The following is a 17,598-nucleotide window of genomic DNA, read 5'->3' as shown; positions in this document are numbered from 1 at the left end:
TTTGAGCTTAGTACTTCTTCCTCTATTAGCCACAATGATTGCTGATGGGTGGCAAATTCTGTAGTGTTTACTCAGCGGGTGACCTGCTCTTGCTGTGAAATTCCTCACACTTCCCATTTTATCAGACTGTGAAGAAATGTGTCACCAGTATTTTTGTCAAATACCAGATTAATAACATGTAGTATGTGTTCCTGAAGCAACTTTCTCATACAAAGATTTTATATTAATTTTACCATGGATTTTGGCTCTGTCTGTGTAAAGCAGCTCTGAATTCTGTTTGTTTTGGATGACGTTGAGAAGAGGGGTTCTGTGTGAACTGAATGGTGGGGGTGTACAGCACGAGAATAACTGCTGGGGACCTGGCTGCAACAAGACTGTCCCCCAATATGGTTAAAATGTGGGTCTGTCTTGTAGCATGGAGAACAGCTTAGTTGCTCAGCTACCGTGTTGAAGAGCACACTATAGGAACTCAACTGATAAGTAAAAATGACTTTATATTAAGGATGCTCCCTTCAGAGATGCCACAACCTCTCATGACACCATAGTCAGCCTCTGTCCAAGGGTGTAACATTGTAGACTCAAGGTCGCTAAAGGGTGGACAGGCCCTGTGACCTCATGGCATTTTTCAGAGGGGGAGGGGTTTGTCCCAGTGTCCATGGTCAAAAATTTCCCTCCCCTGCCCAATGTTGTATGTTGAATGGCTGGTGCACTTCCAGCCCAGGAGCACTGAATAGGTACATAATTTGCAATGCATGTCGGAATCCTTCAGGGAGAAAGATGTAATAGGTAGCCTCATAGGGATAAATGCTACATAGGCTACTTTAGAAATAAATGGGAATTGAATGTCTAAATTCCTAGGTGACTTCGAAAATCCCACCAGTGAAATATCATACTCATCGCTACTTTTGCAAAACTATCTTTTTTATTATCTTATCTTTTCTTGCATTATAATAAGTACTGGGGGAAGACACACCTTTTGTTAAATCATTTCTATGGACAAAGAGGTTATTTAGTTTCTCTCAGCAACCAAAAGCCTTCCCTGTGGAAAAGAGTGAAACAGGAGTTCAGATTAGAGCTTCACCCAACCCATTAATTTAGGGCACACCTGCATTATGAAAACAGTCCCGTTGGAGACCCAATTATAACACAATTGACCCTGAAATGGTTAAAATATAGTTTCTTCTTGTAGTGTAGCTAGGAGCTCACCATATTCAGAGCTGTAGCAGTAAAGGTCTATCTATACCACAAGAGGGAACCATGTGATAACTTGGTCCTCAGGATGGCTGCTTTCATACTGCAGATGGGGCTGAGAGACTTTTATGGCAATCTGAGATATGGCTTAGGATGCAGCAAAGTAGTTCAACAAAGCACTGATCCATTCTCTGCCTCTCAGTGTTACTGCGCTGAAAAAGGAATGACATATTTAAGTTATAATTGTCTCAGCAGATGACATTTCCTGGATCTTAATTATCAGCTGGGAGGCTTAATGGTCCAAGATGCAGTTGACTCCATCAATAACAATATTTTGCACTTATATAGCACCCTTCGTTTGAGGATCTCAAAGTGCTTTACATATATTAATTATTTAAGCCTCTCAACACTCACACGAGATAGGTGAGTAGTAGTATCTCTGTTTTTCAGATGGTTAAATTGAGGCACAGGACGGTTAAGTGAATTGCTCCTAGTGAAATGAGTAGGTCCATGGCAGAGCTGGGCATAGAATCCAGAAACCCTGACTCCTGATTCTCTACAGACATCACTGTACTGTGCTGGACAGCTTTACCTCCCCTGGAAATACCAGGGGGATAGGCTGTTATTGCTTTTATAAGATTAAAAAATAGGTGCATTGATTATTTTTTAGTTGATAAAGTTTCAACTGGTATCTACAGTGCATTGCTAGAGAATTATAATGGAATGCTAGGTCTACTATAGTTAAGGTTTAGACCAGCTTTCTTTTTAAAGCTCCACTCTTCTAAGTGCTCTAAAATCTGCGTGGTTACTCAGATAAATGCTCTGCATCTTAGCCAATCAGATTCTAGAGTCTTCACTCTGCATTCCATACAGTTTATAATACATATTCAACTCACAAGAAGGAATCATCCGAGATGACACAGACCACCAATAGTCTTTAAGACACAGACTAAAATATCAACCTTTAAAATAAAGAGCCCCATTTTTTACTCTCATACTGCTTTGAACTACGGGGTCAGGAAGGAATTTTCCTCCAGGGCAGATTGGCAGAGGCCCTGGGTTTTTTTCGCCTTCCTCTGTAGCATGGGGCACGGGTCACTTGCTGGAGGATTCTCTGCACCTTGAAGTCTTGAAACCATGATTTGAGGACTTCAATGACTCAGACAAAGGTTAGGGGTTTGTTGCGGGAGTGGGTGGGTGAGTTTCTGTGGGCTGCGTTGTGCAGGAGGTCAGACTAGACGATCATATTGGTCCCTTCTGACCTTAAAGTTTATGATTCTATAAGAGTATAACGGTGTGTATATTAATGAGCTGAGATCTAAAAAGCCAAGATTTCTTTTCTTTTCTTCCTTTCTTAAGGTATGACTGTCAATATACAGCTCCACAGGTTACCCAATGCTGTTCCTGTGGGAATCACTAGGGCACAAGGTGACAACCAAACAACAAAGGACATGTATTGCCTAGGCATACTAGTGGGAGGATTTTTATATTCACATTTGAGTTTTTGCCAAAAATGACATTGGAGGATATGATGTAATTTAATTTCCTCCATGTAATGTAATAAAATTGTGCTTTTGCTGAAAAAGATCTTTAGGAATTTATTATTAATTATTTGTATTACAACAGCAGCCAGAGCACCAATCAACATTGGGATCCTAGTATGTTAGGTCCCATTGTACAAACACATAGTGAACAACAGTGCCTGCCCCAGAGTGCTTACAAACTAAATTACATAGATGCAGAAATTACTTTAGGGTCAGTGACTGAGCAGCAAGGCAGGGAACCCAAGCAGCACAGCAGAATGTTGGTAATCATGGAATGGATACTTCACTTTGGGTTCAGTCTGGAACAGGGAAAAGCATTGTACCTTCTGGCATGTTAAATTTCCCATAATGGAGTCATAACAGCACCCAGGCTGACACACCCATTTTTCATACTTATGTTTGAAGCTCTTTCACACTTTATTCAAAGAGCTTGTTGAATTCTTCTGGTGAAATCATGGTGCCACTGAAGTCAATGGTAAATGACATCAATAGAGCCATGATTTTACCACCCTCTTTCTAGCCCTCTCCCTTCCATTGCGGCACACACAAACAATGGAAAGAGGGGTAACTGAAGCTTGAAACACACACATCCCTTCTTGAACCACTGTCTTTTTCCTTCTGTCTAAGTAGATAATTTACCAAGGACTGAGTGGAGGAATTCTCCTTCTCAGCAGAATTCAGCCAACCCAGATCTCTAAACTGGAATTCTCCCACATAGTTTTTTTTTTTTTTTTTTTTTAAGAGGGCTGAAAAATGTGTGGTCTCCATTTGTGCAAGCAATGTGCAAGGGGGTTACCCCCTTTCTTTTTATCTATGAATGGGCATCTAATGATGATGTGACATTCAATAAACTACCTGCTTACAGGATTGTAGGTGGTCGTCACCTACAGAAATGTTATTGCAAACTGGAGCAGCTACACAGAAGGCTTGGCGGCTTTAGAGCTTTTCAGAAGAAGATCCTTCCTAACAAGAAATCTTCAAGTGAAAGATGCTCCTCCTGGTGGACAGGTGATTCTCACTCTAATCAAGAGATCTCTGATCATGTGGATCATGGAAGCGCATGGTTCATCTTCACATGAGGCCAATAGGATCATTGCACAGTGATACTCAGGGTGATAAGGCTGAATTAAATCTAGATGGAAGGTTCTCATGGGAAATGCAAGAGAATAGGGAAAGAGAAAGGCCATGCACAAGGGCTTGGCTTAATCTTTCCCAAAGTTCTTGTCCGGATGTCATTAGGGAAAAATATTGGTCAATACTTATGGTTTACCTTCTGAATATTAATCATAATTAGTATTCGTACTCTAGTAGCATTTACAATATGCTAGGTGTTGTGTACACACACACACACACACACACACACACACACACTCCCTGTCCCAAAGAGTTTACAATCTAAATTAATTAGTCTTCCACTTTATGTCCCAAGGATAAGGGGATGGACAGCAAGTCTTGAACAACCTGTACAATTGTGGGTAAGTAGATTTCCTTCCCATCAGATATTTCTGCAATGATAGCAGCTTTACACTTGTGTCTGTCTCCACTAATAATTTCCACAGTGATAGCATCACAGGCATTTACTGTGGAATTGTCGGTTCCATTTGATGAAGTCCCCAAGAGACACCAGGAATAATAAAGGTCTCAGATCTAATGAACCAGTCACGGCAACCTGGCCTCGGAGCAGCTAACACAACTGTGCAGACCATTAATGTCATTCATTGGCTGCTATACAGTTCCACAGAATTAATGGTGTTTCAGTCAAACACTAAGAGTGAGCAAACAGCTGTCGATTCCCATCAGTGCAATGCTTTATCTGAAAATTGTCCTGGCCTTCCCTCCTCTTGCACAGGTTGAAAGGCCCCACTGTGGCAGCACTTCCTGTCCTGGCTGTCTTGGTTCTCTTCTTGAACCACAGGCCCAAGCCTTCGCTCATATTCCCCCGTGCTATTTAGTCCTTCGTTCTCTGCAGGGCAGGCTGGATTAGCACCAGCATATTTTTCTTTGTATTGTTGGGTGTTGCCTGCAAAAGTCTCGCAGCGGTTCAGGTTTTCCTCTTGCACTGGACTCCCCACATTCTCATCAGCTGTTCCAGTAGCTGTTGTCCCCTCTTGGGAGTTTTGACTAACATAGACAACAATTATATCGCCCTTAAAATTCATTACTTGTCCACTTGATATAAACGTAGAGTTACTGTTTCCAGTCACATTTCCTAGGGAAAGGGAAGGGAAAAAAGCATATATGCGTGATTAATATTTTCTGTCAGAATTTTGTCTCATGAGATGAATATTTAGCTGAGTGAATTTGATTCCTGTTATTTTCCCTCCCAGCACCAAACCTGTCATCCAAGTGTGTCTAGCTGGGATGGTAGGAAAATTTCTCCCTTTCAAACTCATCACCTGGAAGCAAGAGAGAGATCTTTTGCTATATACTCTCCTCCTCCAGCTACCTGCAGCAAACCCTCCTGAATTTGCTCTCAAGTACACAAACCCAGATTATGCTGGAAAATGCTCCACACATAATCTATGTGTAAAATGTTCATTGTCTGTCTTTCTGAATATATAGCTATGTTTTAGATATTTATAGATTACCAGTCACTATAGTGATTTTCAAATGATTGAAATTATTATGCAGACTATGCAGTAAATTTAACTAAATAAAATTTGAAAGACTTAAAAAGGTTATTGCCATGCCATACACCCATGGATAACAGACCTTCTAGAGTCCAGTAGTGTAGAGCGTATGGATGGGGCGAGCCTAGTAGCACATGCGATTATACTCTATGACCCAGATCTGGCGAAACACTCAGTGACTTTAATGGGGCTCTGCATGAGCACATTGCGGGATCATGGCCTGTGTCTCAAAATCCTACTAGAATGATAATAGAAACCTCTTTTAAAAGGTTTGGCCATGAGGTGTGCATGGCAGGCAAAGGTGAGTTTATCCTACGAGCCTGATCATGGTGTCATTGAAGACAATGAGTCATTTTGCCATTAACTTTAATAAGAGCAGGATGAAGCCCTGAAATTTCAAAATTCATACAAGAATTATGGGAAAGGCTGAGAAGAATTAACTTTCCCTAAGTTCAAACAAATAAAGCAATAAAAACAGCTTCAACAGTGCTCTCTCTCTCTCTCTCTCTCTCTCTCTCTCTCGCTCTCTCTTTCTCTCAGAGGTATTCTTCCTACTACAGATTACTTAACCAGTGTTTATGGACAGCTCCTAGAGATTTTTAGAAATTCATGATGTTTTATTGGCATTTTTAATACTTTAAAATCAGCAATTTTTATAACCCCGTCACTGCAGTTATTCATTAATGTTAAAGAGGAAACCACTTACAATCACCCTTTATAAGGCATGGCCTACCCCAGAACACCCTGGTGTTCTCAGTAAACAGTGATGTTTGCATGCCATGACTGAATTCCAGTAAATGCTGATAAATTCATACATGAGTACATCTAGAACACAGTTTGGCAGCACCTGGACTTTTTTTTTTTTAAAGGCTCACATTAGCAATATTATTTACTTTAACTAAAAACCACTACACTATTTCTGTATCTTCTTTTCAATTATCACTGAGTACCATGATATATGACTAAAAGTTCTCTCCTTTAGGCACTGCCTTATTTCCTGCCCGAGCTGTTTCTTCGGTGAAGGCCCAATCCAGGTGTCACAATTCCCTGCCATCAACATGATGCTGATGTCACAAATGCTGGATTTTTGGTTAGAGTAATAACCCTTAGCATTTCCATAGTGCTTGCTACATCCAAAATACTGCATGAACATTCACCAGTGTTTATTTGTAGAACAGCAATTTTAGATAAACTACATGAAAGTTAAATAGAAGTCAGTTAATGTTTAGCTGAATGTGATATGGGATTCTTAACTGCTTATTAAAGGTGCCAGGTTGCTAGAAGAGGTGAATACTGAAATCCTCTTTCCCCAGAGTGTGTTAATGAATGCTGTCCACTTTGACCTACCAAATATATATAAAACCTGGACCTATAGGGATACTCTCCACAAGTATTCAGTCCTTTGGTTTCTCTACCAAGACTGCCAGTTGCTGCCAATCAAGATTATAGGGTTCCTGGGTTTTTTTTTTTGTTACAATTACCTACTGAGAACTGGAAGGTGGCCACAAACTCACTTTGCACAAGCCACCAAGCAGCTTTCATGTGGTAATGACTGTTGGTTGCTACTGACGTGGACAGGATTTGAACTTAGAAGTAAAAGACTCTGTATCCCATTCCTAATTCTTGAGTCACTCAGGGGTGAATGCTCTGAAGAAGTTAGGCGCCTAACTTCTATTGAAATCAATGAAAGTTAGGAACCTAAATAGAAAGTTAGGAGCCTAACTCCTTTGTAGCATTCAGCCCTTAATCCTCCAGAAGGGGGCTTGCCTGTGATAGCAGGAGACTGGACTTGATGACCCAGGTGGTCCCCTCAAATTCTGTGTCCTAGGTTCACAAAGGGTTTCTAAAAGTTCTATTTATAGTCAATACCATAGATGGGCATGAACTAACACTACAGGTTTCAACTCTGAAATTTGGAGCATTATGAATTGGCACCTGAAGGCTCAGACCCATGTAACTAAATACTTTGGTTTGCAGATTTATATTTACATGCCAAAAGTCTTTCATGATAGGGCAGTTCAACATATTTCATTTACATTTTGAATATTAATGAGTAAAAGAGACAAATATTTCCTTGGAATTTTTGTGGCAATTTCCCCCCATTTTGAAGCCAGTTCTATTTCACAAAGCTGACATGCCACAAACTCTCAAACAGGGGCAGTGCTGGTAGGGGGCAGTTGTTGGACCTACGTCCACCCCCCAAATTTGCCTTAGCCCCCTACTCCTCCATGCGCAATGGTCTGTTATGATAAGTAAGGGTGGCATGGTGTGGTATTACCACCCTTACTTCTCCACTGCTGCTGATGGCGGCGCTGCCTTCAGAGCTGGGCAGCCAGAGAGCTGTGGCTGCTGGTCGGCCAGCACCACTGCTGCTGGTCCCAGCTCTGAAGGCAGTACCGCTGCGAGCAGTAGCGCAGAAGTAAGGATGGCAATGCCATACCATGCCATCCTTACTTATGCAGTTCTGCGCTGCTACTGGCAGTGGCACTGCCTTCAGAGCTGGGCACCCAGGCAGCAGCTGCTGCTGCCAGCCACCCCGCTCTGAATGCTGATGATGTCCAGGGCTGGCCTGAGGGAAAATGGCACCAGGCAAATGGGGGGGGGGGCAGCTCTCCATACAATGACCCCTCCCCCCATGGATGGGGAGCAATGGCTGCAGGAAAGTGCAGGGTTGCAAAGTTTCCTGCAGCCACCAGGAGATTCCCAGACGTTGGTCTGACCTGGCCTCAGGAGTGGCCCTTGCAGGGGAAGAGGAAGCCCCAACCCATACAGGACTTGCACCTGGAGCCCGACACACAGTAAGACCCTCCAGCTGGAGTGCCCCCAGCCGTGTCCCTCCCAACTCCGGGCCCAGTTCTTAGAGGTTAAAGGAGCCTTGGACTGACTATGTGTGTAGGGGGGCATTGACCAAAGTGCCCCCCTCAACTATGGTGCCCTGGGCAGTTGCCCACCCCTAAGGCCTCCCCTGATGATGCCACCAATTCCTTTGCTGCAAATCACAGCAATGGATGATTGTCCTTAAGTGAAATGGCTTCTCTGCAGTAAGTAGTATCTCAATCTTTGTACATGCATTTTTTTGTTTCATAACATAATGTATGTCAATTTTTCACCGGTTTAGTGGAAACATTGAGAAACACTTGCCCCACAATGTATGTTTTTTGCTGCCTGTCAAATGCTGTTTTTGTGCTTTATTGGTAGTGCTTTATTTATTTTGTGCTATTTTTGTATTAATTGGCAGTTCATTTAGTTAAGAACTCAATTGCTTTTGTTACTTTTACAAAGACTGTGAATTATGTGGGTGCACAACAGTTAAAGCAAGAGTGACCCCCACCCCTCCAAAAAACAGCTTTAAAATGGTTTGAATTTTCTGATTGTATTTAATTGGGTTTTGATTTGGCTGGAATGGAAAGATGGGCTTGATTGGCTAAGGAAAAAAGGTGTACTTAGTTTTGGTTGGTTGGTATTTATCTTGTTTTAAATAATAGTGTGTGTGGTGTTTTGCTTTGTTTGCGTGTGCAAATGGCTAATTAAAAATATAATACAGTGTATTCTCTGATTTAAAGTAATTAGCTATTAGTATTATTTAACCAGTAATTTTTCCCAGAAGTTTACATGTTTATTGTTAATATTATTAGTATTATTAGCTTATTTATTTATTGGCTTAGTTTTTTTCCTATTGATTTTCTGTGAATAAATGTTGCACCAGTGAGCTGCCAGAGATGTAGTTTAAAACTGGTCTGTATATATTTTTATTCTCCTTTTGAGGATAACATAGATAATATACATGTTTAAGTTCATATTGTTAAAAAAATAAGTGTGTGCATCCACAAGATGTATAGGGCAGCCTTGCAATTTTCTGTCTACCTCGCCTCAGCCCCCCCCACCAGGAAGAGGCGGCGCTGCCCCTGTTCACTCACCTATATGGTTCTGGTACTATGCCAATCCATACTGAGACAGTTACAAAATGTATGTTGTGTGTCTTTTTCTGTCCTAGCACTTCACAGAGGATTTCATTAATGCTTCTTATACACCCACAGCTAGTTCTTAAGCATGACTCAGAATGGAACCATTTACTAAGCCCTATTCCAGTTCACATGTACACATCGATATTTCCCTCAGAACATTCCCATTCCATAAGCAGAAAAAGAACACATGAACTGTGCATTTTGAGTTTGATTAATTAAAAATTACTATTTTAGAATTGGCTAAAAGGCCCTCACAGCAGTCATATGTCGCTTATGGTAAATAAATAACACAGTATGCATGCTCAGGTTTCACCAGGTAGCACTATAGTACGTGAAGGCACCCAGTGGTGCCTATACAACTAAAACTACACCAAGAGAATTAAATAGCAGACTAGATTAGACACACTTCCTTTCACGTGTGAGTCCAAACTCCCCTTTCCCCCAGCTCCCCAATCCCTAATCTCCCCTGCCCCTCTGTTCCATAATATCTCTCTCTTCATTCTGCTGTTGGATTTAAAGAGAGGAGTAACATTCTGCTAGTGTCAAAAAGGACTTGACCTCTAGGCATACCTCAGATGTCCCTCATTTTAGCCACAAAGGTATCTATGGTCCACACAAGTCATGTGTAACAGAATGAGTCATTTATAACAGAGGAATGAATCCTGCAGTATTTTAAGTCTCCCGTGTGGATAACATTTTTTGGGGGGGCCTCTGACACATTACAGCCCACATTTGGGCCTTGGCAGGTTGACATGAATGCCCCAAGACACTACTCTAAGGTAGAATATGCATTTATAGAAGGGCAATTGCCTATTATTAATATTTGAATAACCATAGTACCCAGAGGCCTTCATCAAGACCAAGGTCCCATTCTGTTAGACATCATAAAAAAATGTATAAAGACAGGGTTGCTGCCCTGAAAAGATTACAGTCTGAAACTACTAGTGACACATGAAAGGGGGGAAGACAGAAATATACATATATAGTTTCTCTGTACACTCCCCCCCCTAAAAATAATTTAAATGGAACAACTGAACAACATCTGCCCCTAGAGCCATCCTAAATAGATGATTTCTTATGGTAGCAGATGTGGATAGGGTGACCAAATGTCCTGATTTTATAGGGACAGTCCCAATATTTGGGCTCTGTCTTATATAAGTGCCTATCACTCCCCTACCCCCTGTCCTGATGTTTTATACTTACTATCTGTTCACCCTAGATGTGGGTACTGAAGAGAAGTTTGATGCAGGAGAGTGTAGTGGGTCTTAAGGAATCAGTTCAGAAAGGGTCACTACTGGGGGACAGGTGTTAGCCCCTAAGTCATTGTATTCCATTTTTTTTCCGGTTTGTCATTTGGCTATTTAAGAATATACTAAATAACTGGGTTCCAGAATTATCAAGAAGACAGAAGTGAGTGTGTGGGCAGAACAACAGTGTGCATCAAATTATTTTAAAATTCATTTTGATGTGTTAAAAATAATAAAGAGAAAGAGTTAAAGAAACTTTGGGCCTGTCTTTTTTTGTCAGCTATAATGGTGTTTAACTGCAAACTTCATGCTTCTGATTGGTGTTTAACTGAGAACTTCATGATAGAAGACGAAAGTGCAATGAATTCACTTTGTTCTACCATCAAAATATTTAGACAACAGCATAAACTGTCTGGGCTCTGTAGCGGGAGCCAGAGGATGGAGGTTTCCTTGCTGGGTGGAGAATAACCACAGGCACCAGCATGAAACCTCATTGGGTCTAGACCATTTCCAGAGTCCAATAGAAAACAAATATTCTGGCTTTTTTATCCTGGTCATTGAAAGTAGCTGCGAGGCAAATCAAAAAAAAAGCTTCATTTTCTTAATCTCTCCTTCCCCCAAACCATGCCCTGCACTGAGATTCAGAGTAAAAGAATATGGGGAAAGTAGGAAGGATAATTCTATATGATAGTATGTAGAGCAAGCCTGCTGGAGGGGTTGCTTACCCGATGCTTGTGGGAGTTCTGAAGTGCTACAATTTGCCCCAGAAGTGCCTCCGTTTGTTTTCTGGTACTTTGTGCCAGTACCTTCAGAGGGAGTATCTTCAATGCCAGGATTGCTTGCTAAAGTACTCTGACCTGCAGAGGGAAAGTCCAAGCCACAGGTGCACTGTGGATAAAGTCCATTTTCCGCTGAGGCTGTGGTATGGTCAACTGCTGCACAAAGGGGTTCGCTCCACTTCCTAGGAGATTCCCTAGATGAAACCCCACAGCCCACGCAGTTGTTCACTGACTCAGGGTTCACTGGGAAGTGATCTGTGTCCTTTCTCTCTGTCTCCTTCATACGACTACAGGTGCAATGGCAAGATTTCTGTAGGTATTTGTCTGAGGAGACATGGATGCAGTCCAGGCTGCATGAAGGATCAGAGCTATAGCAGCCTGTTAAATCCACCATGCTTTCAGTTCCTGTGAAGCACTGACTTAAGCTATCATTCTCCCCCACCTCCAGTGGCTCTGAAAATGGTGACACGGATTTACTGTCAGGCCGACTCAGTAAAGGTAAATAACCATGGGCATGGGGAGCTCTATCTACATATTCGTCTTCCATGGGAATCTGCCTGAAGTGGTCATCCTCAGACTCTGTTGCTAAAGACAATGTTGGGATGTTCTCTCCCAGTTCATAGTGGATTGTGTCTGGGCTGCCTTTCCCATAGCGAGTGTGCCCCTTTGGGCAACCCATGTCTTCAGAAAAAATATAGTCATCAAGGGCTAGCAAATATATTCCTTCAGAAGGCTGAGGACTTGCAGCGTTCACCATGTTTGAATTAACAAATGGCTCTCTGGGGGATTCCTAAACAAAATCCAAAAGAAAATTTTTTTAATAAACAGATCATCAAACTATTATTTTTCTTAGCAGAGCAGAAATGATATTTAGATAACTTAATAGTCTTGAGTTGCAGTTGCTGACTTAGAGCAGCACCATCTACATTTCTGACCCATAAAATGTAATTCTGCTTGGATATGTGACAAGGATCTTACTGGACAAGTCTGCTCCTTGTGTGTATTCACAGTCATATCTGCTCCCGCAAGTGACAAAAATAAATTTTAAGTGGTTATTGCTCCCGTTGGTTCTAAAGAGCCAAAACAGCTAAGAAAGAGTGAGTTAGATTCTAGTCTTCCTTCTGTCTCATTGACAGAATTGTTACTAAGGTCCAGTGGTGATGCATGAAGAAGGAAGAATCCAGACTGGCTTTCAGAACTCAGGGTGAGCTTGCAAGGCAGAGAGTTCAAAAAACATTTACTTGTGAACTGAGCACATATCACCTGGAAATTGTTGAGACAATAAATACGGAATCCATGATGCCATTTTTACAGTCACTTTTCAGAGCAAAGCTACACTTTGAAGCACAAGAGGTTTTCCTCTTAATAATGGGCTATTCTTTAAAGTTTGATGCCCAGGTCTAACCTATACTAGATTTGAAATCCTCTAAATTCTAAGGGTCAAATTATTTTCTTTGTGTGAAACTCCATTGAAGTCAATGTAGCAGTGACCATTTACCTCAGCAGAGGATTTGACCTTAAATACGCTCCCTCATTTTTATAAGGGAAGAGCTGATTATTCTCTTACTTACACCAGTTTTACACACCTTCAATTCCTCTGACATAAATGGAGTCACTCCTGATTTAGATTGAAGTGAGAGAAGACTCAGGCCTTATATGTTAATGATCCTGCTCATAAATTCCCTCCATTTTTTCATTTGGCTACTTTCTACGATGAGCATAAAAATGGCATTTACAGGAATTTTCCTGGGATTACCCAATGATTAAAAAGCCCTAGTACACGAGAACAATTAACTGAGACACCCAGGGCTTAAAATAAAAAGGAATATAGGCAAATCAGCCCTAGTGTTCAGAACTGGAAAAGAATAGCTATTTCTGTAGAATGCAAAGAGAAGTCTTTATCTTCTAGCTATGTAGAGTGGCGGGGGGAGAATTCAAATGGTATGCCCATGGTCACACAATGAGTGAATGGGCCCAATTCTGCTGTCAGTTTACCATGAGTGTCACTCTCATAGGAGTGACACTCGTGTAACTTAGGGCAAAACTTGGCTCATTGTCTACAGGAATTAAAGCCAGAATGCTATAAGTTCTCTGTCCTTTGTTGTAACTACCAGATCACCTACTAGTGTGCTAGTGGTACAATAGTTACTGAATGGTGGGAGCGAACTCTGTGGCCTCATTTGTCTGTAATACATGTCAAGGCTGCCATGAGGGTCAGGAAAGGAATTAGCAAAGCATAACCACAGGGAAAAATTTAGAACATTAGCGTTTACCTTCGTCCCTTTTATTTGGCTGCATACTTCATTAGCCCAGTTCTGTAGGTCTGCTGTAGGGGAAACAAAATAGTGTTTAGCAGGCAATCACAGATCAAATAATATACAGTTATCCATAATCCCCTGCATTAAATTAAACCTAACTGTCCAGATTGTTTTTATTGACTCTGCTCAAAAGACCAAGCCAGCGACTGTCTAGCTGAGCATTCATTATAACTTGAACTGGATATATCCTTATGGAACAAATGTCTAGAAGGTCCTAAAATAGAATGTGGTTAAACTATGTTCCACATCAAATGGGGCTTTATTTCTGGTCACATGTCAACAAGCTATGACTGGCCTCAGATCGACCCAGTTGCAGCCATACAATTGGTTAGTCTATTTCAAGAGGTGTCACATGAATGGCCCAAATAGCAATGAGGAGACCAAAGGGGGAAACCCCACCCCCCCGCACACACACCTTGAAACCACCACAGGCTGGCAGTTTTGAATACAGTCTGTTCCACTTAATCGGAATGTGTTTAATTGGGAAACGTACTAAATTAAAACATCTCTGAAGGAAAAGGTTTAAACCCAGTGAGGCTTTATAACAGTGACTGCTGCTTTACGAGGACAGTAATTATAGTTTATGGGGATTTTGTAGTGTTGGGCCTTGTGTGCCTTTTATATCACGCTGGTTCTCTGTGTTTGTAGAGCAAGTGGAACACACATCAAGTATGTAGCCACTGCCTGATCTTGGCTATTAGTTTGTCCCATTCATGCCAAGTACACACACCTAGTATCCGCTCCTCTGTAGATACTGGCCTGCAGAAACTGGGAGAAGGCACTAACTTGATGGGGCTCCGCAGAGCTCAGACAGCAGTATTGCCATTTAAGTGGTATCATCTGTCCATCTGGAATTTCTCTTAAAGGGCATGAAAGGCCACTCACTGTAGAGCGGGCTGTAGAGTGGTGGAAATCCGGATTAAGAGGATTCCACTATAACCTGTGCTGAATCTAAAATGTTTGGTTTACTATGAGGGTCACCATTATCTCCAGCCCATCCACAGGATTCCTGATTTAGGGTGACAGGCATTTAGTGTGGAACTGGTAGCTAACTTATAAAACACTATTTAAATGTTTATTTAAACAATGCAGGAGAAGAATGGCACAAAAAACCCAGGCAGGTGGGGCTGAGGAAATGAAAGGGGAAAAGGACGGATGAGAAAAAGATTTCCAGGAGGAGGAAGTAAATGCAAAAGGAGTAATAACAGTTTGCTCAAATCAACTAATGCGTAGAGGTTAAAATGAGTTTCTGCAGATGCATCCACATCCATGCAGCAATTGCTGCAGCATTTCCCCCATGTTAATAATATTTAATGCCATTGACAACACATGAAAATCACATTTCTCCACTAATACAGCAATACTCTATCAAGTCCCTAGTCCAAACAACAAGCTTGATCACGTTCTCAGATATATGATTGTACTAGTGGCATGCCGTGATAGTTTTAATAAGGCAGTCCAAAATTGCATCCTCCATTCAGTGTGACCTCGCATGTATGGTGTGTGTGAGGTCACATTGTGAAGAAGACACCAAGATTACAAAATGGAATTCTCCATGGGGTCTGGACAGAATAGTCCACAGGCCGCCAGTTGGCTAAAGCACAGCTGTCAGGCATGCAGGCCACACAATACATACTTTGCATGCATAAACAGCACTCCATTGGACTGTATATTAGCCACCTAATTCTGACAAACCAGTTACTGCACAATAGCTGATTTGACAGGGTACCAGAGCAATAAGCCTAATACGTTTCTGGCCTAGAGAAAGGGAATCCAAAGTCCTGCTTTGTGCCAGCTAAAATACGTAAACTGTAGAGCATATAATTTTCCAAACAATGCATGCGTTTTTAACCTGATGATTCCCACTAAAGTCGAATCACACAGTTTAAAAAAAATACAGATTTCACATTAAGTTGAATTCCTAAAAATCATTAGCTGTAATGTACCTGTCAGTGCTTTCCCCTTATTTTTGTAATATATAATAAGTATGATAATGCTGGTCAATATCACAAAGAGGACTGGAACACTCAGAACATACAAGATCTTGTTTGTTTCTGTAGGATGAAAAAAAAATATCACATCAGTGTGCAGCTTATACTTAGCAATGATACAATCCTTGCTTACTTTTCTTACTTGGATGCAGTAAGACTTTTCTATTTGAACTTAGATTTCTAAAATAACCCTGATAGCTTTATAACACATTATGTTGCGTAACAAGGAGACTGATCAAGCCCATGCTTTACAATGCTATCTTAAAAAGAACTACAGATTTGAACTCTGAAGACAGCCCAATATAGGCATGCCCAAATTTTGCTCAGTTGAAGGGTTCATATGTAAGCTGCCAGGAGCCCAAAAGCTACACCTGATTTTCCTGAAAAGGCTGTGAAGGTAGTTTCTATGAGTTACACAGGCCCCAGCATGCAAGACTCAGATCATGACGGCTCACTGCATGCAGAAACACGTAGTCTCACTGGGGCAGCACATCCACATTAAAGATAAAAAGGGCAATGGGCCTCATTATCAGACATCAAGGGCTGCCTTTGGCTGACACAGTATCCATAGCTATCAACAGTACCCAGACAGAAGCCGTAGCTTTTTTTAAAATAGTTAAACATTAGAGGAATGCAAAAAAGTCAGAACTGCAACTGTGATGGTGGTTAATGGGTATTATAACAACAGTCTCATCTGGTATGTAATTTCAATAAAAAGTATAAAACTGTATACAGCACTGAACATAGACTGTAGTTGTGATTTCTCACAAAGTGCTGCAATTTAGAATAGGGTGACCAGACAGAAAGTGTGAAAAATCAGGATGCGGTGGGGGGTAATAAGCACCTATACAAGAAAAAGACCCCAAATATCGGGACTGTCCTTATAAAATTGGGACATTTGATCACCCTAATTCAGAATGGCATAAATAATCTTTAATATCAAAATATTTTGAGGGGGATTTTCAAAAAGGCTCAGAATTGGCCCAACTGCTTCCTTTAAAGCCAGCTTCAGTGGGAACAGAGTTATGCCAGCACTGAGCCCTTTTGAAAATCCTACCCTATACTTTCTGATGGATAATTATGTATGATGAAATATACCATCTTGTGGTTGTACAGACATTGTCGGCTCCAAACAAACTGCATCTGACCGATCAGTCCCAGGAACTCCTTCTGCAGTTCCCAGAGCTGTGCAGCTACAAAAATAAAGAAAAAAAAAAGCTGGTTGATCATGTAGAGAACTGGCAATGACACCTATATTTAGGTTGCCTAACACTTTGCATTATAAGAGATTCTCAGAGCCTTTAATTTTTAATAATCTCTAACACCTCCATTGTTTTCCTTTGAAATTTGGCAGGCAGAAAGCCCTCAACATAAAGATATTATTTGTCCTATAAAATTCTATTGAGGTTTTGTGGATTTATAAACTAACAGCCACTATGGCTTTTCCTCTGCTTGTGTTGCTCAGGAAAATGGTGTCAGCTTGCCAAAAGAAAAGGAACATTCTAAAGTGCCAGGCCCCGACCTCACCAAAGCAGCTGCAATAGCAGCAGATAATACTGCACTGGGAACATGTGGGAGCTGCTGGAGCAGCTATAGTGATGGGAAGGGGTAAAAGCCAACGTATGCTCACCACTTTTGACTCCACCCACTGGACTTGGTGCATGGATTCAGTATCCCCAAACTCCCTTCTCAGTACCCAGGGCCAGGAGGAGAACTGGGGCCAGGATCCTCCCAGCACATGGTCCCAGCATCCCATTTCCCCGCTCTGGAGCACCACCTGGGGCACAAGCCCCCTACTTCCAGCGGGTAGGGGGAGAGAGAGCGAGAGTGTCAGGCTAGGCCAGGCTTCCCCTGACCGCTCCTGGACTCAGTACACAGTGTTAGTGGCCCATTCCCCCCTCTGTGAGAACAGCCTTCTCCTGCTGCTCATTAA

At 41.6% G+C, this 17,598-nt stretch overlaps 1 protein-coding gene across 1 annotated transcript in view; it reads right to left on the bottom strand.

The window, feature by feature from the left end:
• Positions 1–4,135: 4,135 nt before the first annotated feature.
• TNFRSF11A (TNF receptor superfamily member 11a) overlaps positions 4,136–17,598 on the bottom strand; it is a 34,852-nt gene continuing 21,389 nt past the window's right edge. The window contains exons 6-10 of the mRNA XM_039521346.1: positions 16,764–16,858; positions 15,621–15,728; positions 13,630–13,682; positions 11,303–12,146; positions 4,136–4,944 (exon numbers count right to left, since the gene is read on the bottom strand). Of these exons, the coding sequence (XP_039377280.1) occupies positions 4,532–4,944; positions 11,303–12,146; positions 13,630–13,682; positions 15,621–15,728; positions 16,764–16,858 (1,513 nt within the window). The 3' untranslated portion in view covers positions 4,136–4,531. The remainder of the gene's footprint in view (positions 4,945–11,302; positions 12,147–13,629; positions 13,683–15,620; positions 15,729–16,763; positions 16,859–17,598) is intronic.

This window comes from Mauremys reevesii, linkage group 2, assembly GCF_016161935.1.
Source record: "Mauremys reevesii isolate NIE-2019 linkage group 2, ASM1616193v1, whole genome shotgun sequence".
NCBI lineage: Eukaryota > Metazoa > Chordata > Testudines > Geoemydidae > Mauremys > Mauremys reevesii.
This window is presented reverse-complemented; position numbering and strand designations above follow the sequence as displayed.